General features: G+C 42.2%; 1 protein-coding gene across 8 annotated transcripts in view; it reads right to left on the bottom strand.

The window, feature by feature from the left end:
• Window positions 1-404: 404 nt before the first annotated feature.
• Window positions 405-23,157, bottom strand: part of LOC123509818 (28S ribosomal protein S21, mitochondrial-like) — a 43,904-nt gene continuing 21,151 nt past the window's right edge. For 5 of the 8 annotated variants that reach the window (XM_045264376.1, XM_045264375.1, XM_045264377.1 and 2 more), the window contains 2 exons: window positions 18,091-18,157; window positions 405-772 (listed from right to left, as the gene is read on the bottom strand). In XM_045264376.1, the coding sequence (XP_045120311.1) occupies window positions 656-772; window positions 18,091-18,157 (184 nt within the window). In that variant the 3' untranslated portion in view covers window positions 405-655. Of the gene's footprint in view, window positions 773-11,754; window positions 11,918-18,090; window positions 18,158-23,157 lie in introns of all 8 variants that reach the window. The other 3 variants (XM_045264371.1, XM_045264373.1, XM_045264372.1) reach the window with 1 other exon arrangement.

Raw genomic sequence — 23,157 nt, 5'->3', positions numbered from 1 at the left:
GCCACAGAGATGATTAATCAGATTTCCAAGAGATCTATCAATACAATAAAAGTTCTGTCTTTTGGCATTTACCAAACTGAATATGTCAAGATATGATATGAATTTTATAAGCTAATAAACGAGAACATAGGCTATTTACATACATGTAGAAACCACAATTAATATATCCAAGGCATATTCATAAATGAATTACTAAAACTTTTCAGGGCACGTCCTAGGAAACAAACTAATTCAGCCTTGGCAAACTGATTTTTTTTATTTCCCTCACAAAACTTTCTCAAACTTTTTTCTCCTCACAACTTCTTTCATCTCCAAAAGCTGCAGCATTTCTCACATTTAAAATGATCTGCTGGTCAATCTGCTTCTCAACTATTACAAAGACAGTGAAAAGATAAACATAGTAATGTAATTTTTTTCTCATATATTTTTACTCTGTGCCTGTTACACTTTGCATCAGTAATATTCCTTTTCTCTCCTCCTTGGTCTCCTTCTCAGACCTTTGCTTTCATGTAGAAATGTTAATTTGTCACTAGAAACATTAAAACTTGTGTTACTTCAACTACAGCTTTTTAAAGGTAATGGAGGAGCCCTTAAATGTGTGCAAACCTAAATGTTAGGGACCCTTATGTAGGTACCTTCAGCAGCAGTGGATGCCTCACGCACACCCCACCCACGGATCATGACGGTTCTTTCTCATGACAAATTGAATCTTGCGGTTCATGTCCTCATTGTATATTGCTTTGGCCTTCTCATAGTTGATGCGCCGCCGAGTCTGAAAAAAATAATAAATAAATAAAGTTGTCTTCCCAAACAACAAAGCATCCTATTCATTCCGTAAAAAAACATAAACTCTATTTCCAAGTTTCTTGCTCCTCTCATATAAACTGCTAACAACTCAAATTTACATTTGGGATAATGTATTAACACATTAAGGTCCTATGCCAAATAATAATGCTACAATAATGCTATTTGGTACTAATGGTATTAATAATGAGGTTACTGATGTTCTCGTCTCTAAAAAGTTTATTGAAAATTACCAAGTATATATTCACTCACTATTTTTGATTCAATACTGAATTCCCTTTAGACTGCTTTGTAAAGAAAAGACCCAATGAGGAGCAAGTTTCTAAAGAAAAACAGACAAAAGGCATATCCAAAGTTAGAAATGTGTCTTGGGATCACTGTTTTTAAAGAATTCAAGTCACAGTATTATCATCACTTGATAATCTTTTCTCTTCTCTTTTACACTTATCTAAATTGTAAAGAGATTCTGTGAGGTTCCCAAAGTTTCTGCAGCACCACTTCCTCCTGTAAAATCACTTATTTCTGTCCTTATAAACATCTGATTGTGGGAAAAATGTGTCTGCACAGCCACTTTTTTTTTTTTTTTTTTTTTTTTTTTTTAATGTTATAGCCTATAGCACCTGTAGGTATATTTGAAGAGTATGGGAAGTGCTGTCCAGCTTCCACCCATTAGCAGCACAGGCAATTATATTTATAGTGGTACCCATATTAGAGCCCATATCACCACCTAAGCATATCTTTGGTAAAAGGCAATTACACTTTCATCTAAAACCTGGGTATCATGGTAATATGTACATAACTTTAAACCACTCAACAAATGACATGGTTCCAAGATGGCAAGTGGTGGGATTCGAACCTATGCATAGACATATGCCCGATCCCATGCTCACCACCTTATCCACTACACAACTGCCTCCCTAGTCTACAAATTTTTCTTTCTTTTTTTATGTAAGGGAGGAAAAACTTGTCAAGGGCAACAGAAACAGTGATAAAAAAAAAAAGGCCCATTTAGTTGCCAGCCCCCATGCAGGTCTCAGAGAGTTAGGCAAAAGAAATGGATAAATGTCTTAAAACCTCCCTCTTAATTTGATGACCCCAAATGCCTTGACACCTCCCTCAACTTTTTCTACATTAACTTCTGCAACATTCACGGTCTTAGATCTAATTTTCAATCTGTGGAACACCACCTCTCCTCTACTAAACCTCATCTTCTTTTCCTCACCGAAACACAGCTGTCTGAGGCAACTGACAGTAGCCCCTTCTCTGTCCCCTCTACTTTCTCTATTCTCATTTTCATTCCAAAGCTGGATGTTGCGTCTATGTGCGCAACAACTTAACTTGCTCTCGTGCCCACGCTCTTGAGTCTTCTGAATTTTCCACCATCTGGCTACGACTTAACAGTGACTCTCAAACTAAATTCATCTGTGCTGTTTATCTCTACCCTAACTCTTCTGACTATAGTAAATTCTTCGACTACTTAACTTCTAAAGTGGAACACATTCTGTCCCTCTACCCTTTCGCTTAGATTTCCATTCTTGGAGATTTCAATGTTCACCACCAGCTTTGGCTTTCCTCTCCCTTCACTGACCACCCTGGTGAACTAGCCTTCAACTTTGCTATCCTCCATGACCTAGAGCAACTGGTGCAACACCCTACTCGTATTCCTGACCATCTTGGAGACACGCCCAACATTCTTGATCTCTTCCTCACCTCTAACCTTTCTGCTTATGCTGTCACCCTTTCATCTCCGTTGGGCTCCTCCGATCACAATCCCATTTCTGTATCTTGTCCTATTTCTCTAATCCCTCCGCAGGATCCCCCAAAGCAAAGGTGCCTCTGGCGTTTTGCCTCTGCCAGTTGGGGGGACCTGAGGAGCTATTATGCTGATTTTCCCTGGAATGATTATTGCTTCTGTGTCAGAGACCCATCTCTTTGTGCTGAACGCATAACAGAGGTGTTAGTGTCTGGCATGGAGGTGTACATTCCTCATTCTTTTTCTCAACCTAAACCTTCTAAACCTTGGTTTAACTCAGCCTGTTCTCATGCTATACATCAGGGGCGGGCAACCTCCGGCCCGTGGGCCACATCCGGCCCTCGAAGGCTTAGCGTCCGGCCCGCCACCCTGCTAGGCTTTATTAATGCAATCCGCCCGGACCTCCCACTAAAAGTAGAGAAGAAACTCTAATAAATTTTAAGTTTTTAAATGAATAAATTATACTATTGAATTACTTTACATTTCATTATTATTATTATTATTATGATTATTATTATTAGTAGTAGTAGTAGTTGTAGTAGTAGTCGTGTGTGCATACGTTTTCTTTTATTACTATAGTATTCCATGCATTTGTCGTGAGATTTCGTTTTTCACTCCGGCCCGCGACCTCCATCCAAGAGTCTCATCTGGCACTCACTCTAAAAAGGTTGCCTGCCCCTGCTATACATGATAGAGAAGTTGCCCACAAAAGGTACTTGAGCCTTCCATCTCCTGAATCTCATGCACTTTATATCTCTGCCCAGAATTATGCCAAGTCTGTTCTTCAATTTGCCAAACACTCTTTCATAAATAGAAAATGTCAAAATCTTTCAAACTCAAACTCTCCTCGTGACTTCTGGCATCTAGCCAAAAACATCTCAAATAACTTCACTTCTTCATCTTTCCCTCCTTTATTTCATCCTGATGGCACCACTGCCATCTCTTCTGTCTCTATAGCTGAACTCTTTTCTCAAACCTTTGCTCACAACTCCACCTTGGACGATTCTGGGCTTGTCCCCCTCTCCTCCTCCCTCTAACTATTTCATGTCTACAATCAAAATTCTTCGTAATGATGTTTTCCATGCCCTCACTGGCCTAAACCCTCGGAAGGCTTATGGACCTGATGGGGTCCCTCCTATTGTTCTCAAAAACTGTGCTTCTGTGCTTGCACCTTGCCTGGCCAAACTCTTCCAACTTTGTCTATCAACTTCTACCTTTCCTTCCTGCTGGAAGCTCATCTACATTCAGCCTGTACCTAAAAAGGGTGACCGTTCTAACCCCTCAAACTACCGTCCTATAGCTTTAATCTCTTGCTTGTCTAAAGTTTTTGAAACTATCCTGAATAGGAAGATTCTCAAACATCTGTCACTTCACAATCTTCTTCCTATAGCTTTAATCTCTTGCTTGTCTAAAGTTTTTGAACCTATCCTGAATAGGAAGATTCTCAAACATCTGTCACTTCACAATCTTCTGTCTGATTGCCAGAATGGCTTCCATCAAGGTCACTCTACTGGTGATCTTCTGGCTTTCCTTACTGAGTCTTGGTCATCCTCTTTTAGAGATTTCGGTGAAACTTTTGGTGTTGCATTAGACATATCAAAAGCTTTTGATAGAGTCTGGCATAAAGCTTTGATTTCAAAACTGCCCTCCTATGGCTTCTATCCTTTTCTCTGCAACTTTATCTCAAGTTTCCTTTCCGACTGCTCTATTGCTGCTGTGGTAGACAGCTACTGTTCTTCTCCTAAACCTATTAATAGTGGTGTTCCTCAGGGTTCTGTCCTGTCACCCACTCTCTTTCTATTATTCATTAATGACCTTCTTAACCAAACTTCTTGCCCTATCCACTCCTACGCTGATGATACCACCCTACATCTTTCCACGTTCTTTCAGAGACGTCCAACCCTTCAGGAAGTCAACAGATCATGCGGGGACGCCACGGAACGCCTGACTTCCGATCTTTCTAAGATTTCCGATTGGGGCAGAGAAAATCTAGTAGTTTTCAATGCCTCAAAAACTCAATTCCTCCATCTATCAACTCGACACAACCTTCCAGACAACTATCCCCTCTTCTTCAATGACACTCAACTGTTTCCCTCTTCCACAATGAATATCCTCGGTCTGTCCTTTGCTCATAATCTTAACTGGAAACTTCACATCTCATCTCTTGCTAAAACAGCTTCTATGAAATTAGGTGTTCTGAGGTGTCTCCGACAGTTTTTCTCGCCCCTCCAACTGCTTACTCTGTATAAGGACCTTATCCGTCCCTGTATGGAGTACTCTTCGCATGTTTGGGAGGTTTCAGGTACACAGCTTTGCTTGATAGGGTGGAATCGAAAGCTCTTCGTCTCATCAACTCCCCTCCTCTGACTAACTGTCTTCAGTCTCTTTCTCACCGCCGAAATGTTGCATCCCTTTCTATATTTTATCGCTATTTTCACGATAACTGTTCTACTGATCTTGCCTCCCCTCCTCCTGCGGCCATGCTGCACAAGGCTTTCTTCTTCCTCTCATCCCTATTCTGTCCAACTCTAGATCTAATGCAAGAGTTAACCAGTACTCTCAATCATTCATCCCTCTCACTGGTAAACTCTGGAACTCCCTCCCTGCATCTGTATTTCTGAATTCCTAGAACTTGTCTTCTTTTAAGAGGGAGGTATCAAGGCATTTGCTCCCCTAATTCTGGCTGACGGTTTTGGCACTTTTTGCACTCTTTGGAGGGCCAGCGCTCAAGTGGGCCTTTTTTTTAACTTTCTTTTTGTTTGCCCTTGGCTGACCCTCTTCCCTACGAAAAAAAAAAAAAAAAAAAAAAAAGTTCAGGTCCTTGGAAAATGGAAATGCAGGAGCAAGTAGGGTCAGTTGGAAAGAAATCTTTTGGTTATTTGTGTGTTATAAAACCAACCGATATAATATTTGGAACACCTTTAGCCATTATCATGAAGAAAAGAGCAAAAAATATGGAAAAACAAGCTCAATAATATGTTCATTGGTCTTGGGTCTTGGATGTACCATCACCTTAGGACAAATATTATCTTTTCCTCTACATATATAACATTGCTTTATCCATTGAAGTTATACAGTTAACATATCCATATAAAAATCCTGATATACATGAAATGAAAAATCATGTATTGATGCAAAATCATAATGGAATACAGGTGAAGATTGCCTGATGACATTGTCTATAAACATCTTGTCTGTTTATATTTTGTATCCCAATGTCTTCTCTGAGTTGATGTATTTCTTCTTTAGAAATAGAACCAACCTTTTATACCTTGGTTATTCGTTCCTGATATGTTTGGGTATTCAACCACAACACATGCATAGACTAAGGCTTTACAAAAGCACTACAAACTCGAGTTTATTTGGTTATTTTACAGAAGTCACTGTGTCTGATATTCACTAGTTCTTTCATCTCCACAAGTCACAATATCCTCTCAGCACAAATAGTATTTGCCCAACCCATTTACGGATTTGTCAGATAAAAAAACTGGTCACTGTAAAGATCATTGGAAAACATTTCAAACAAAATATTTAGCAAGAGATTATAAATAAGTAATAAAACACTGAGAATCTAGTTGCGAGTATTTAGTTTATAACAACTGTTAAGTAGAATATGCATCACCAGACCCTGAAGATACTGCCATATAAACACATAGGATCAATGTTTTGTACCATTTGACACAGTGTATCAAGATGCAGCCTCTGGCTAGTACAATGATAATGCACTAACATGGCATTGCAAAGGTCGGCAGATCAAATCTCACTGGGGCTCATGAATTTAAGCTATTTACTGGGAGGTTATTGCTGTGGTTGGAGCATCAAAGCAGGGATCATTCAAAGTTACAGAAATGGATAATACTCTGGATATAATAGTGGCAATTCTACTCCCCAATTGGGAAGTGTACATCATCCTCTTGATAACTTCATTAAAAGTTTAGCATCCTTCACTTTCACTACATGCTCAAACCATCTTAACACATAATTTGCATGATCTCCAGCCAACTTGCTCAAACACCCTCCTCATTTCTCATTCTATCTATCCATTTTACTCTATACATACTACATAAGGGCTATATATTCATATGTAACAGATGACCCTTACAATAGCATTTTAGTTATTTTCATCTTGACAATCATGTTCTTGAATTTAATTAGTGATAACATTGATAAATTTCTTTCAATAGTATTCTACTTATCCTCAATAGGAAGATTCTTAAACATCTATCACTTCACAATCTTCTATCTGATTGTCAGTATGGCTCCTGGCTGTGTCTTGTTCAAACTCATATAGAGATTTTGGTGAAACTTTTGCTGTTGCCTTAGGCATATCAAAAGCTTTTGATAGTTTAGCATAAAGCTTTGATCTTCAAACTACCCTCCTATGGCTTCTATCCTTCTCTCTGCAACCTCATCTCAAGTTTCCTCTCCCATTGTTTTATTGCTGCTGTGATAAACACCCACTGTTCTTCTAAATCTATTAGTAGTGGTGTTCCTCAGATTCTGTTTTGTCACCCACTCTCTTCCTATTATTCATCAATGATCTTAATAAAACTACTTGTCCTATCCACCCTACACTTTTTAATAGACTTCTCATAGACAACTAACCCTTCAGGAAATCAACAGATCATGCAGGGATGCCACAGAACACCTGACTTCTGATCTCTCTAAAATTTCTGATTGGGGAAGAGCAAACTTAGTAGTGTTCAATGCCTCAAAACTCTATTTCTCCATCTATTAACTCAATATGAAGAACCTTTCAGACAACTGTCACCTCTTCTTCAATGACACTCAACTGTCATCCTCTTCTACACTGAGTATTCTCAGTCTGTCCTTCACTTATAATTTAAACTGGAAATTTCACATTTCTTCTCTAGCTAAAAACATTTTCTATGAAGTTATGTCTTGAGTTGTCCTTGCTAGGCTTTCTTATCCCCTCCAACTGTTAAATCTGTTCGGGGCCTTATCTGCCAAAATTTTATTAGATACAGGGAAATCAAAAGCTTTTCATCTCATCAACTGCCCTCCTCTGACTGACTTTCTTCAGCTTTTTTCTCACCGCTGGAATGTTGCATCACTATTTTTCATGCCAACTACTCTTCTGATCTTGTTAACTGCATGGTTCCTCTTCCCCTGTGGCCTTGCTGGACAAGACTTTCATCTTTCATCCTTATTCTGTCCACCTCTTTAATGCCATCCCTTTCTCTGGTAAACTCTGGAACTCCCTACCTGCTTCTGTATTTTCATCTTCCTTCGACTTGTAGTCAATTAAAAGGGAGGTTTCAAGACATTCTTTTAACTAAATCTCTCAGACCTTCTCAAGGACTGGCATTAAGTGGTCTTTTTTGTTTAATCATTTTTGTTGCTCATGGCTGTATTCCCTTCTTAAAAAAAATAAATAAATAAAAAATAAATAAACAAAAAAAAAATAGTGACCCGTACAATGCAATACACACACTTGTAGCTCTGTGTCCTATACCAAATCTAGAAACAGCACAGCTGGTCACACACATCCACAATATTGCACCATAGTATCTGAGATGTTAAATAACCCACAAGTGCAAGAGATCCTTATGCTTGATGTTGAATGGCAGAATGGGTTTTACAGAACACATGGCAAGCATTGTGAACCATTCTCTTTAGACTCAATTGAATGACTGATAGATATAAAAATGTAATACCCCACAACAACATTGCTATATAGTGCCAGCACAAAATTATAAAAGCAGCTAACTTATGCTTGATGTTGAATGGCAGAATGGGTTTTACAGAACACATGGCAAGCATTGTGAACCATTCTCTTTAGACTCAATTGAATGACTGATAGATATAAAAATGTAATACCCCACAACAACATTGCTATATAGTGCCAGCACAAAATTATAAAAGCAGCTAACTTCTGTAGAGTACAAATCTTGATAACAAAAAATAAAAGATTGAAATTCTTATAGGAAGATGAAGATCTGAATCAAACAAAAGTAGATTTTGAAGAATCCAACAGCATAATTTGTACTAAAGCAGAGCAGAAGTAGCACTCATCTCATCCCTTATTTAGACGACAACTTTGTAAATGTAGAAATTCTTACTCCTCATTTCATCACAGATATACTGAAAGCAACATTCAAAACAGTCTACATTAGGCATGTAATACAATCTTCAAGAAGTGATGGGCCAACTCAACACCTACAGCAATACTGCACTTTAACATTTTGAATCAAGTATTGGAATTTGTAACAAAACACTACAATGATTGTTATTTCCTAAGTTTAACTCTTTTACAACTATGGTCATCTTTCATTAGCCTTTATAGCTATTCAAAAATCTTTTGCTCAGCAACACCGGAGAGAAAAGAGAAAATAATTAATTGTTTTATTTGCTATGAAATCATTTCATAAATGTTTCAAAAGTTGTCACTATTGAAGCCTTCTCTGATAGGTAAAAACACTTGAAGAATAAATTTCATGGAGCTCAAAGACATCAAAATGTGTAACCTTTGAAATCAGTGACAAACATGATAAACTGACACATTAATAGTAGTCTGTCTATTCTTAACTGGTCTGGGAAGGAAATGCCTGTTGTCATATTTTGTGGAAAACAGAAGTCTTTCTTGTGATAATTGTGTTAATCAACAAAAAACAAGTATTATACACATAAAATGAATGATATCAATAAGCTACAATATATTTTGAACAGTAAGCCAAATGTCCACTCCTCACACCAAGACCAGGATCCAGCAAGTTTAGAATAGACAGACGATATATAACTCCTATCACTGATGCTGACTCTTAAGGCATATTACATTATAGCATACAGACAGCAAGGGGGTTGTGGGACCAGTGGAGGCACTATGGCATTGTAAAACAACTTAATACTTATGATATTGGTTAAATCTGCGATTGTCACTGTTATCTCAACCTACAAAAGGGACCATAAATGACTGATCTGATCTAGGTCAGTGGCAAGCTAGTTGTGTTGCACCCCAGGGGACCAGCATGTCAAAGATACAGGGGCAGCAATGCCACATAACTTAAATACAATGCCAAGTGTATATATTACCACTGCTCCATCTTCAAATTAAAAGCCATTAAAAATATATACATATACAGTGGAGCCTCCCATCTACAAACTAATTGGGTTGTCTGTTGATGTTGGGTGTATTAGTTAATTCCTTTATATATTGAAAATATAAAGGAAAAAAATTCACTAAGGTCTACAAATAACAAGTACAGTACTCAGTTCACAGCAACATAACTTTCAGCATCCCTACAGGAGTTACTGATACAAAGGCCTGGCTCAGGAGAAATCCTGTCATCTGTATGATCAAAACTGAGATCAAGATCATATTCAGTTTCTTCTCTATGCACACATCCACAACATCTTTATTTGTGTTGTGGTATTATTTCCGCTTTTTTGTGCTAAATTTTTACTTTATTTAAGCCCCTATGATGCCACCTAACCGTCCTACACCCTCTTAGCCTTTTGGCAGTGACTCCAAGTGCCAGAGGAAAAATTTTACAATAGCAGAAGTGAAACTCCTTGACATGCTAAAGGAATATTTAAAAAGTGTTTAAGAGTGTAGAAAAGATCTATTGATGTTTTCAAGAGTACTGCCACCTAGGTAGCAGACAATTACTGAAATACCAGACTCAGTTCACATCACCAGGGATTTTTTAACTTTTGTACCAGACAGTTTGGCTCATGGTCTATGTATTCTGACCAATAGAATGTGTCTGTTGCATCCAATATCCATTAATTCTGTGTCCATAGATGCAAGGTTCAACTGTATATAACGATTTTTTATTTTAGAATAATTCAGGCAAAGGATGAAAGATGAGTAAGATTATCATATGCTTGTTAACTGGAAACATGGCAACAAACCAGCTCAGGTACAATAAAGGTTCAGAAGTGGAAGCCATATACATGAAATAATATATATATATATATATATATATATATATATATATATATATATATATATATATATATATACACAGATAACTCTTAATTTACGCGAGATGCATTCCAAGAGGCCTCGCATATATAAAAATTTGCATAAAACAAACATTTAATTCTTGTAAGAAACAACAGATAATAGGGGAGATGAGGGATGTGGTCCAAAAAAATTCATACAAAATAGGTACTCTATTTATTTGGCTAAATTAACATGTTTTTATTATTTACCATTCTAAATACTAGAAGTCTATTTAAAGTAAAGGGAAAAACTAGAAACAATAAGAGAAAGCAAAAAATAATAAGAGAAAACAACAAAACAAAGAATACATAAACAAATCACTCACTGCATCACTGCTTTCACCACTCACACCACAGTCGGTCACCATCTTCCTCTGAGCTTTACCACTTTATCAAAAAATCCACTTATCAAAAATAACCCCACATGCAGAAGATGAAGGACGTTTTGGGCCCATCTTGGTGAATTATAGGCAGATTGAAGAGATTCCGTCTGTACTCAGTGTTGGTAGACTGCAAATAGGGCACGAGAAGAGTGGGAGCTGATTCCAAGAAACTTTAACAACGTCACCTTGTCCCCAAGAAAGGATTGTTTTGTAATGCATAAAGTGAAATCTTACATGGAATACCAAAAAATAAAGCAGAGATGAGATTGGCCATAGATGAGGCAGAGACTCGCGGCGACTCGGCCGCTTCTTCTTCTTCTTGTGACCCTTTTAGCTTGCGTGTTGCTTTCACTACGATATTTATGTTTCCACTCCTCTATTGCCTGCTATAATGGATATCATATCTTAGTATTCATATACGCTCATGCACCTCGACTCCGTGGTACTAAGTGATAGGGAATTATTAATGAAATACCGCGATATTTCATTAGTTATTCACTATCCCTCAATGCCACTGAGTCGAGGTTATCCTCATGGCATGAGCGTATATGAATACTAAGATATGATATCCATTATAGCAGGTAATAGAGGAGTGGAAACATAAATATCATAGTGAAAGCAACACGCAAGCTAAAAGGGTCACAAGAAGAAGAAGAAGCGGCCAAGTCGCCACGAGTCTCTGCCTCATCTATGGCCAATCTCATCTCTGCTTCATTTTTTGGTATTCCATGTAAGATTTCACTTTATGCAATACAAAACAATCCTTACTTGGGGGCAAGGTTTGTAAAAAGCTAATAGAAATGTTGTCTTGTGAACATACATGCATATATAAGACAGTAACACTACCTGGAGAGGGAGTGTTCCCAGAAACCTGATAGCAGCCTCGTTACCGTCCCTCCAAGTGTTCATGGATGCCATTTCGCGGCAGGAGGTTGCTCTGATGTTAAAATTTCTTGGATCCAGCTCCTGGCAGCCAATGAGCACTTTTAGGCGGGCTACCAACCTCCATCTGCCAACAGCAACGAATATTTGTGGATGCTTTTTTACGAAGGTTGGTATGTAAGCAGGAGGTTGCTATGGAGACTGTCTGTACCAACATAGACAACAACCTGCTTCTTGGATCCGGCCCCGGAGCCCCCACCTATTGGCCAATGGCAGAACTCTCTGGCGCGCACTTTGAAATTGCGTCTGGCACTCAGTTTGAAAAAGTGGTTGAGCCAAATTGCGTATAAGCAAACTGATCGTGCAAATTAAATTAATTATGATATTTTTTCGGTAGTGTTATAACAAAAACGCATAAATCAAACACGCACAAATTGAGTTACTTGTATATGTATATGTATGTATATATATATATATATATATATATATATATATATATATATATATATATATATATATATATATATATATATATATATATATATATATATATATATATATATATATATATATTGTGAGGGCACTGCATTATTTCCCGTTTATTTGATTATATTATATGCGTAGCCTATGGCCTCCCCAGCGCGGGCCCCTCGGGCTGTTCTGTTGAGCAGACAACCCGCCTTCCTCTCCCTGCTTCTCGTTGTCTGGCGAGCGAGTCAGTACCGGCCAGTCTTCAGCGGAGTTAACACGTACGCTCTGGGCACAGTGTAGAAACAACGTGTGGCTGGACTGTGTGTTAGAGGTACTCATTAGTCATCGGTCTGGGAGTTGTGCCCTCCCTTGAGTAGCTGGCTTGTTACTCGGTAGACCGTGGCTGTGTAGGACAATGGGCTGGGTGTCCTAAGGAAAGTGTGGCCAGTTGGGTCTGCATTTCCTGTCTGCCGTTCGTCCACTCGGGTGTGGCGGCGCAGAGAGACACGTTATTGTCTCGTCCTGTTTGTCGTTGTGGTGGCCGTGGTCACCAGTGTGTTTGGTGGACGGCTGTGTGCCCCCATCATCTTTTGTGTAGTATCAGTAGTATACTGTTTATAGTACCGGCCAGTCTTCAGCTGAGGTAACATGTGCGCTCTGGGCACAGGAAGAGACGCGTGTGCTGGACTGTGCGTTAGAAGTACTCACTAGACATCGGTCTGGGAGTTGTGCCCTCCTGTTTGAGTAGCTGGCTTGCTACTGGGTAGACCGTGACTGTTAGAGCAACGGGCTTGTTGCTCTAGGAGAAGTGTAGTTAGTTCGGCTGCATTTCTCGTGCGTTTGTCCACTCGGGTGTGGCGACGGGGAAGGACGCGTTATTGTCTTGTCCTGTTTGTCGTTGTGGTGGCCGTGGTCACCAGTGAGGTTTGGTGGGCGGCTGTGTGTCCCACCATCTTCTGTATAGTTTCAGTAGTATACTGTGTTGTAGTGGTTGTAGCCACGCACACTAGTGAAAGCTGAGAAGCTTCGTACTGTCGGCCAGTTTGTACGTAGTTCTCGTCCGTCAGACTTGTCTGTGACGAGTATATGGACTCTGTGTGGCTGTTGTTACCCGTAGGTGGTGTCTGGGCTTGTGTGTACACCACCGGATGTGGTGTACACATCATATATGTTGTAGTAGTCGTAGGCTAGGGGTGTTAGTCTGACAGGTGTTAGGAAGCACTTGTCGTAGTAGGATAGTATAGTAATATACCGCACGTGTTGTCCCAGCCTGTGATTTATCACAGTCTGTGGGCAAGGCGTGTGGAGAGGCATTAATACTTCATAGAGAAGTGGGTGGAATTGTCCTTGTGGGCGGTTTCTCTAGGGGGTATTAAGGCCTCGCCCTGTTACACATAACATCTACCATTTATAAATTCTACTTGGTTGGGTACAGGAGGAGAAGGAGTTGCTAAGGAGATTCCCTTACAGTGGGGGAAGTTATACACTGTTGGCGACCTTGAAAGAACCTGAGTGTTACGGCTGCTGTGATTTATAGTAGTGGGGACTCTGTGGAGTGTTATATTCCCCACTGTACTGACCGTGACAAAGTGGCGACCTCGCCAGGATAACACTCTAGTGAGCTGTTGCAGTTAACCGTAGCCGTGACCGCAACAATATATATATATATATATATATATATATATATATATATATATATATATATATATATATATATATATATATACAGTAAAGTCCCAGGTTACGTTGGTCTCGAGTTACGTCAAACTCGTAGTTACGTCAGTCTACTATAAGGCAATTTAAGATTAAAAAAATTGAAAATTTATAAATCATAAAGTGCGGGATTTATTGTTATTGTTGGTGGTTGCCCGCCAAACCGCCCGCCTCATGCTTAAATACAATAACACCCTGCCTCAGTTCCACCACACCATCGCCCCTGGGAAGAGTGTTATCCTACTTCTGCGTTTACTGACTCAAGTTCTTAGTATCTTGCTCAATGACACCAAAGAGAAAACTTCTTAGTGACAGCAGTGATGCTAAGAAAAGGAAAACCATTACGCTACAAGAAAAAAGAGGACATAATTAAAAGACATGAGAAGGGAGGCAGCAGCTGTGTGTGAGAGAGGGAAGAAGAAAATGGGAAGCCCGTTACCATGACAACGGGGAGGTTGACGACCTTGAGGGCTCGCACACCCATCACAACAATAATAACTCCGGAGCCTTCGCCTGGGCTACACGACACTCGCAGCTGACTTGCACCATCTGCGCCTGTCTGCTGATCCCTATTGCCCTTTCCTATTGCATTTCCTGCCCCACTGCCCACGCTTCTACTCCCACCACACTGCACTACGCTCCCAGCTGTCCACCCTGGGCGTCACAACATTCGACCTGCCCACCCTTCTGGCGGCCTCAGGCATCCACCCCTCTCTGCAACCTGTAGTCCTTCGCGTTCGTGGCCCTAATCAACAACAAAAACAAGCTTGTGTTTCATATTCCTACATACTTGTAAATAATATAACAATATAACCTTTAACTTACCTGAATGACCATACACAATGATTGGTTGAAAACTCCATAATATGCTTTGAAATGTACGGAAACTCGAGTTACGTACAAAATCGACTTATGTCATGTTTCAGGAACATAACTCTGACATAAACTGAGACCTTACTATATATATATATATATATATATATATATATATATATATATATATATATATATATATATATATATATATATATATATATATATATATATATATATATATATATATATATATATATATATATATATATATATATATATATATATATATATATATATATATATATATATATATATATATATATATATATATATATATATATATATATATATATATATATATATATATATATATATATATATATATATATATATATATATATATATATATATATATATATATATATATATATATATATATATATATATATATATATATATATATATATATATATATATATATATATATATATATATATATATATATATATATATATATATATATATATATATATATATATTATATATATATATATATATATATATATATATATATATATATACAGGTATCCCTTGGTTAACGATAGGGTTACGTTTCCCAAAAACAGATCGCTAACCGAAACGATCGCTAACTGAGGGATTTGAAATTATCAACTACATACATGTATTTCGCGATGCGTAAATAAACGACACTTTCTATGTTGTTAGTTGTTATTTACACCTTTAGAATTGGTAGTACTTACCTTGAGGAGTGGATGTGATATGCGTAGTGTGTTGTTTTGTGCCCCGAGGGACACAGGGCCTTGGAGGATTAAATCTCATCATGCCCACACCGACCCAAACTCGGTCAGCTGCTTCAAACCCTTCAAATTCTTGAGAGAATACGTTTTCCAGTGGGGGTGGGTCATCCAGGCTCTCCTCATCGTCACTCAAGGTTACGGTGGATGTGAAGGATAGATTGGATGTGGGTGGAGTTGTTTTGGAGGTGGATGGAGTTGTTTTGGAAGTGGGTGGAGTTTTTTTCGAGGTAGCAGGACGAACTTTGAAGTACGACGAGATGACTCCTATGGAAGTAGATGGGATTGCTTTTGAGGTGGATGGGGTAGCTTGGGAGGTGGATGGAGTTGCTTGATCGGTAGATGGGGTTGCTTGGGATGTGGATGGGGTTGCTTGGGCGGTGAGTGGTTTGAAGAAAGATGAGATGACTGTCTGTTTTGCCATCCTTTTCTTTGCCTCAAATAGTTCTTTATACACTTTCATGTCATTTTCTATAGCATTAGTCACGCCATTACTTCGGTTTGGGTTGGGGTCATTCTCCTGGAGAAGATGTATGGCCTGGTTAATATGATTAAAAATCTCCTCGAAAATCTTGACGGAGAGGGTTCTTTCAGGCTCCTTGTCCTCCTCCATTTCCTCCAAAGTATTTTGTTTCTCCAACTCCATGAGGTCGTCGTTGGAGAGAGGCTCAGAATGACTGTCCAGCAGTTCTTGTACGTCATTCTCGTCCACCTCATTGAAGCCTGCCTTATGGGAGATATGAACGATGTCTTTCCTTACTGCTGTAACATCGACAGGGACTTCCTGTTTACGTTCCACGCACTCAGGCCACAAATTACGCCAACATCCATTCATTGCCGACTTGGACACCTCCTTCCATGACTCGTCGATGTTGTCGATCCCCTTTTTAATGTTATAATCCTTCCAAAATTGTTTCATGGTCGGCTTGTCAGGGGTGTCAATGCAGGCCAACAGCTGTTTCATGGTGCGCCGCTGGTAATAGGCCTTGAAAGTAGCGATGACTCCTTGGTCCATCGGCTGGATGAGGGCAGTTGTGTTTGGGGCATAAACATGACCTCAATATTATCTGCCCAGTCATTCATGCTCTCTGGGTGGCTGGGGCGTTGTCACACAGCAAGAGAAATCTGTTAGCAATGTTGTTTTGGGCAGCATATTCTTTTAGGAATTTGGAGAGGTATCCTGTCACGTAACTTTGCATGATAACAGTCGTCATCCACCCTTTTGTTTGCCTTCCATACTACGGGCAAATATTCCTTAATATAGCCAGACAGAGCTCTTGGGTTTTGGGAATGGTAAATAAGGCATGGTTTAAGCTTAAGATCACCAGCGCATTCCCCCACCAATAATGTTAACCTGTCTTTAGATGCCTTGAATCCTGGTGCCGACTTCTCCTCCTTTGCTATAAACGTTCTCGATGACATCTTCTTCCAATACAGGCCTGTCTCGTCAAAGTTTAGAACCTGCTTGGCTGAATAACCTCCTTCCTCGATGCGCTCTTTAAGCAAAGGCTTGAAGGCGTTTGCAGCGGTTGATCCGAACTCGCTGCCTCCCCACTAACCTTGAGGTTGTGTAGACTCCCACGATGTTTGAAACGTTCAAACCACCCCTTACTGGCCTTGAAGGACACTGTCTCGCCTATGTTGAATTCTGGTTTCAGGTCCTCCCACAGGCTCAGTGCCTTAGTAGTAACGAGTTGGGTAGAAAGAGGCATGCGGCGGTGTGTGTGGTCTTCAATCCATAGCCTCAGCAAACGTTCCAATTTTTCCATAATCGGTTCCCTGTTACGAGTTGTTGTGTGTTTGTGCAGGTTTGTGACTTGGTTGGCCTGCTGCTTCACTTGTACTTTTTCTGGAGAACTGTTGATACAGTTGATTGAGATAAACCAAGGGCACGAGCAATAGAGTTTACCCCTTCACCACCCTCATGACGAGTCACAATGTTCAACTTAATATCAAGGCCAATGCTCTTTCTCGATTTTTAGCCTTATCTCCCGGTGGAGAACAATCGTTGGGTCGCTTGGAAGCCATCACTAAGTTCACTTGATCACAAATAAGCACAAAAAGAAGTTTAGAGCGAGCGTGATAGAGTTGTTGTTGCACAATCAAAACAGCGGGAAAGACTGTGGTGTGTTTACTGCACGGGCCGCGGGTGGATGGAGGCGCTGCGATCGCGATTGCGATCGCGATTGCGATTGGTCAATCCGATCGTTAACCGAATTTTGGCGATCGTTAACCAAAAAATAGGGATTAATTTGGAGGGATCGTATGAGCGAAATATCGTTAAGTAGTCGATCGTTAACCGAGGGACACCTGTATATATATATATATATATATATATATATATATATATATATATATATATATATATATATATATATATATATATATTAGCTTCTGAATACAAATGTAATTGATATTCACTGAAGCCAGAGGTGGAAGACATATGGTGATACACTGTGTCTGAAGAAATTAAACTGTTACTCACCTGGTATGGTTTCTCATAGAACCTTGTTAATCTGTACCGCTCAAATAAGCCTTCTTTTGACATTATCCTGTAATGGAGAAAAGGAATAATAGAGAAGGTATTAACTGAAGAAAGTCCATCAAGATTACATTTGCAAAAATTCATTTTTATGGAAAGTTGAGAATACATTTTAGTCATCTTAAATAAGAAGAAACAATTTATTTTCAAATTTTTGGCAGAAGATAAAATTTCTCCAGCAAACAGACAATGAAACCTAGATGAGCTAAATTACAGTAAATTATAAACAATCAAATTAAATAAATGTAAGTAAGTAGAGTGATGTCAAGTAATACCATACAAGAGGGTAGACCATATACCCACCATTAAAAAGAGAGAACATATAGCAGAGCATGTTGGCAACACTAAGTGGACATGGTGAAAGTGAGCAATATGTCTGCTTCTGTTTCTCATGGGATACAACATGCAAATAGGAGATCAGATTTTCTTTGGTTTTTGTGGCATTTTATGTAACTTCAGACATTCATATTGTGTTTCATAACACTAAATGCAGCAAGGCATTTTATTTATTGAATATTAATATTAGGTGTATGTATATGATCTATTAAATAATATACTTAACTTTTATCTAACATTGTTGGTGTGATACTGGTTTGTGGGCAAAATGGTTTGAAGACAACAGACTAGGGAACATACTAGGGAACCTGGTGGGAAAGTAGGATTTACGGGAGGAGAACACAAAATTTGGCCACCAAGAAAAGTAGAGTTAAAATATTATTTTAGTTTTTTTAAACTAAACCTACTGAACCTAATGTAATCTACTGAACCTAACATGCCCTATTGTTAATAGCATTTTCCAGTTACCACCTGTAGTAATTATTGAACAATGAAGTTAATGCAGCTCTGATGTTTGCTACATGAAAATTTGTTGATGTGGAGGAGCCTCTCCTGGCTGTTCAAGGCATCTGTGCAAAGAAGGTCTGTGATGGCCAACTGGAGGGGTTGACCCTACTCCAAGTTCTGGGTCTCTAGGCACCAATCCAGGACCCACTGGCTGCTGGAGTCCCAGCTGACAGGATGATCATCTGTCACCGATAATCTGTCCTACTGCTGGTTGAGTTGGATTTGTAGAAGGCACATTCTCCTCCTCAACCCCAGCACCAGATGAATGAGATAGGACAAGTGCCTGAGAAGTCTCATCCAGTCCCTTGCAGGAAAGAGAGTGTGGTGTTGGGTAGCTGTCGGGACAGTACAGCCACGAAGGTGAAGGTTCTTCATAGAAACACGTACTAACTGTAGTAGGTGTATTCAGGCAGAGGAACACAGAGAAAGCCTTGGAAGGACCCCCGTACGCGTGCCTGCCTTGGAGACGCCAGCCAGACTGAGGCTTATGGTGGGTTGCCAGGCGTACAATAATCAGAGGTACAGGGAATACATATGATACATTACATTATATATCCACACCTCCCTCCCCCTTCACGCTCGTAGCACTGTCTCGAGCGGAACTCTTTTCCATGAGCCGCTGGGAACGACGTGGAACAACTCGAGGAGCAAGTAAAGCAGACGGACTTTTCTCGTCTGACCAAGGGACCACAGGGATATGGTGGGGAGGATCATCACCATGGGGCGGCACTGGGCGCAGGAGACGGCGGTTGCGTCGCCAGACACGTCCGCTGGGGAGACGAACATCATATTCCCTGTTCCTGCTGCAGCCCATGACCACACCGACCTTATCCCAGCGGAGAGACACAGGGTCCTGGATACGGACTGTGGCTCCAATGCACAGCTTGGGGAGGGGCCTGGTGTGCTGGTCATAGTGAGCCTGCACCTGTTCAGCTCGGGCGGCAGCGCGGCGGTCGCATTCCTCCGTCTTGGTCTGTCAGTTTGCGGAGAAGGACTCTGGGTGGGCAGGGACGCAGGACTGAAGAGGGTGGCCATAGAGGTGTTGCGAAGGGGACCGTCCTGTATAGTTGGGAGAGTTACGCAGCTCCAGGAGACTTCTGGCAAACTCCTCCGTATCAATGTTGCCGGAGGGGGCTGTCTTCAAGATGAGATGCTTCACCGACTTGACAGCCGCCTCAGCATGGCCATTAGACTGGGGATAGTGCGGCGAAGTCACTATGTGGTGAACACCCCAGCGCTCCATGAATTCTGGAAGTCTGCACTGGCAAACTGGGGCCCGCCATCAGTGCGGAGACGGAGGGGACACCCACTTCCCGGAAATAGCGGCAGAACATCTGGATGGTGCGTGTGGCTGTGGTGTCCGCACCACATGGGACGACCACAGGCCATCCCGAGAGTCTGTCCGCAATGACAAGAAAGGACTTGCCAGCGACTGTGAAGAAGTCTGCGGAGACGGACTCAAAGGGCCTGGATGGGTTGTCGTCGCACATCAGGGGTTCCTGTTGTTGGCTCGGCTGGAGGACTTGACATGGTTCACAGGCACGAACAGTATTGGCGATGTCAGAGTCAATGCCAGGCCAGAAAACAGTCTGCCTCGCCCGACGGCGAGTGGCTTCCACACCGCGGTGGCTGTCATGGAGACGAGCAAGGGTGCGGCGGCGGAGAGCTACAGGAACCACGATCCTCTGGCCATAGAGGACAAGCTCCCCATCTGCGTAGAGGTGATCGCGGAGCTTCCAGTAGGGAAGTAGGGAACTGTGGAGCTCGTACTGGTTGGACGGGAAACCAGACATCACACAGGCAGTGATGTGGGCATATGACAGGTCTGCCCTTGCTGCTGCTCTGAATTCCTGGAGCGTCCGATCGGCGTCATGGTGTGGTGTGTGTTGGTCGGAGCGTTCAGGGTTGGCAGCTACAACACGCCGCAGGTGGGCAGTGGCAGCAGTGCACGCCATCTCGTCTTCAGATGTGGGGTGGCTGACTGGGGCTCTCGACAGAGCATCTGGGATGCGTAGCAACTTCCCGGAGCGCCACACGGCTGTGAAGAGGTAGGGCGAGATTTTCTCCTTCAGACGTTGGAGACGGGAATTCTCGATCGCGTCCAACGTCAGTGAGCGTCAGTGAGGAAGCGTGAGCCACACTGAACTAGTCGTGTGCATCCTAGGCCGTGATCTTGCAGGAGAGCGTACCCAATCCCATGAAGGCAGGAAGCATCTGTCTGGAGGACGACTGGTAGCGCTGGATCAAAGTGGGCCAGAACAGGCAGCTGGAGAAGCACGTGGTTGAAGGCTTCATCATGGTCCGCTGTCCAAGTGAAGGTCCATTTAGGGCTCAAGAGAGGGCGAAGAAGCTGGGCTGCGGCTGCTATGTGAACTCTGACAGCTGGTTCACTAGGGCCATAAAGGAGCGGAGGTCAGTCAAGTTCGCGGGCGTAGGAAAGTCCCGGATTGCACTGACGCGGTCTTCGCCTGCAGAGATGCCAGAGGGGGAGAGGTTGTAGCCACAGAATCGGACCTGAGGCTCGGCAACTGCAAACTTGTCCTTGTTGAGGGTGATCCCGTGCTCTCTGCATCTGCTGAGCATCTGATGAATCCTCTGCAAGTGTGTGGGGAAGTCATCATCAAAGAGAAGAATGTCGTCCACCACCTTGACACAATTCTCCAACCCTTGGAGTGCCAAGTCGCCGCGGTGGCAGTAGGCGTCACCAGTAGCTGCGAAGCCCATGGGGCCTCGGCAATGCCTAAACCGGCCGAACGGGGTGATGAAAGTTGTGAGGTGGCGATCCTTCTCGTCAAGTACCAACTGCCAGTACCCGCACAGAGCATCTGCTGTCGTGAAGAAGCGGGATGACGGAGTGACTCTGCGGACAGCAGCATAAGGCGTTGGTGCTGGGTGAGCTGGGTGAGAAACCTGGCTATTGAGCTTTGTGAGGTCCACCGTGATGCGAACTCCCTTGTCCTTAGCCACGACGACCAAAAGGGTGACACCAGGCAGACGGCTCATCGCCGGCAGGCTCAATTATCCCTTGATGCACCATGGAGTCCAGCTCATTCTTGACTTGCTGCTGGAATGCGAAAGGGATCTGTCGTGGTGTGTGAATGGCGAACGGTGTAGCGCCCTTCTTCAGGTGGATCTGCATGGGCTGTGCGACCATGGGCTTCAGGGGAGCCTTCCTCAGATCCTCTTTGGAGAGAAGTACATCTGAAAACTCACGAAGGAAGTATTCCTTTGCAACAGATGGAGACTAGATGTCAGGGAGGGGCCTCTCGCTGCACCGGTTAACATGCTTGACCTTGAGAATCGGCTTCGGGAACTCCGGTGAGATGATGGCCAGTTCCTTCCAGTGGCCATAGGAGAGTAGTGGGGTCTGGACGCCATCATGAACTTGGATCTAGGCGATGCAAGACTTTTGCCCGAGCCGGCAAGGCGACGCCATTGCCTGAACATCTGGTAGGCGGCGTCGGCTTGCAGGATGGGCGGACTCTGAGCCACAGGTTTGCCCGTGGGGGGACCTGCTGTAGACGTAGGAGTTGCAGTCACGGTGGCGGATGGTGCAGCGGCTGTAACGGCAGTCACAGCGGGTGGTGGCAGGGTGGCAACTGTTGGAGCAGCTGTCATGAGAGCAGGCAGGGCGGCGACTGTTGGAGCAGCTGTCACGGTAGGCAAGGCAGTGACAGGAGTAGCACCCGCTGCAACAGGTGTAGTCCCCCACGAGACCAATGACTGTAGGCTGATAGGCTGGGGCGAAAGGGCTGAGTGTTGGTAAGGGAACAGGTAAGTGGGCTGGAGATGGCTGGTGTTGGGCTGGCGGTGCCTGAACTGACAACAGTTGTAGCAGTGCCATGAGACGATCATTGTCATTCCTGCGTCTCGCTTCCTCTGCTTCCCTTCTTGACTCCTCTGCTCGCCGCCTTTCCTCATCCTCCTGTCTTCTATGCAAATCAGCTGACAGACGTGATTCCTCCAAGTATTTGATGAGGTGAAGAACAGTACCATCTTGATGTGCGGGAGGAGGCTGGTGGGGTTGAGGCAAAGAGTGGGGTAGGTGGGGGGTGAGTAGCGGCAGGCCCAAGGGTGAGCCACCCAGATTCCCCTGGGGACTGGCTTCGTCGTCTGAAAACTGAAGAGTTTCCTGCAGGTGTTCGGTGTCACTGCACTCGGGCGAAG

Source organism: Portunus trituberculatus, chromosome 27, assembly GCF_017591435.1.
Source record: "Portunus trituberculatus isolate SZX2019 chromosome 27, ASM1759143v1, whole genome shotgun sequence".
Taxonomy (NCBI): domain Eukaryota; kingdom Metazoa; phylum Arthropoda; class Malacostraca; order Decapoda; family Portunidae; genus Portunus; species Portunus trituberculatus.
The sequence above is the reverse complement of the archived record's forward strand: the minus strand, read 5'-3'. Positions and strand labels throughout refer to the sequence as shown.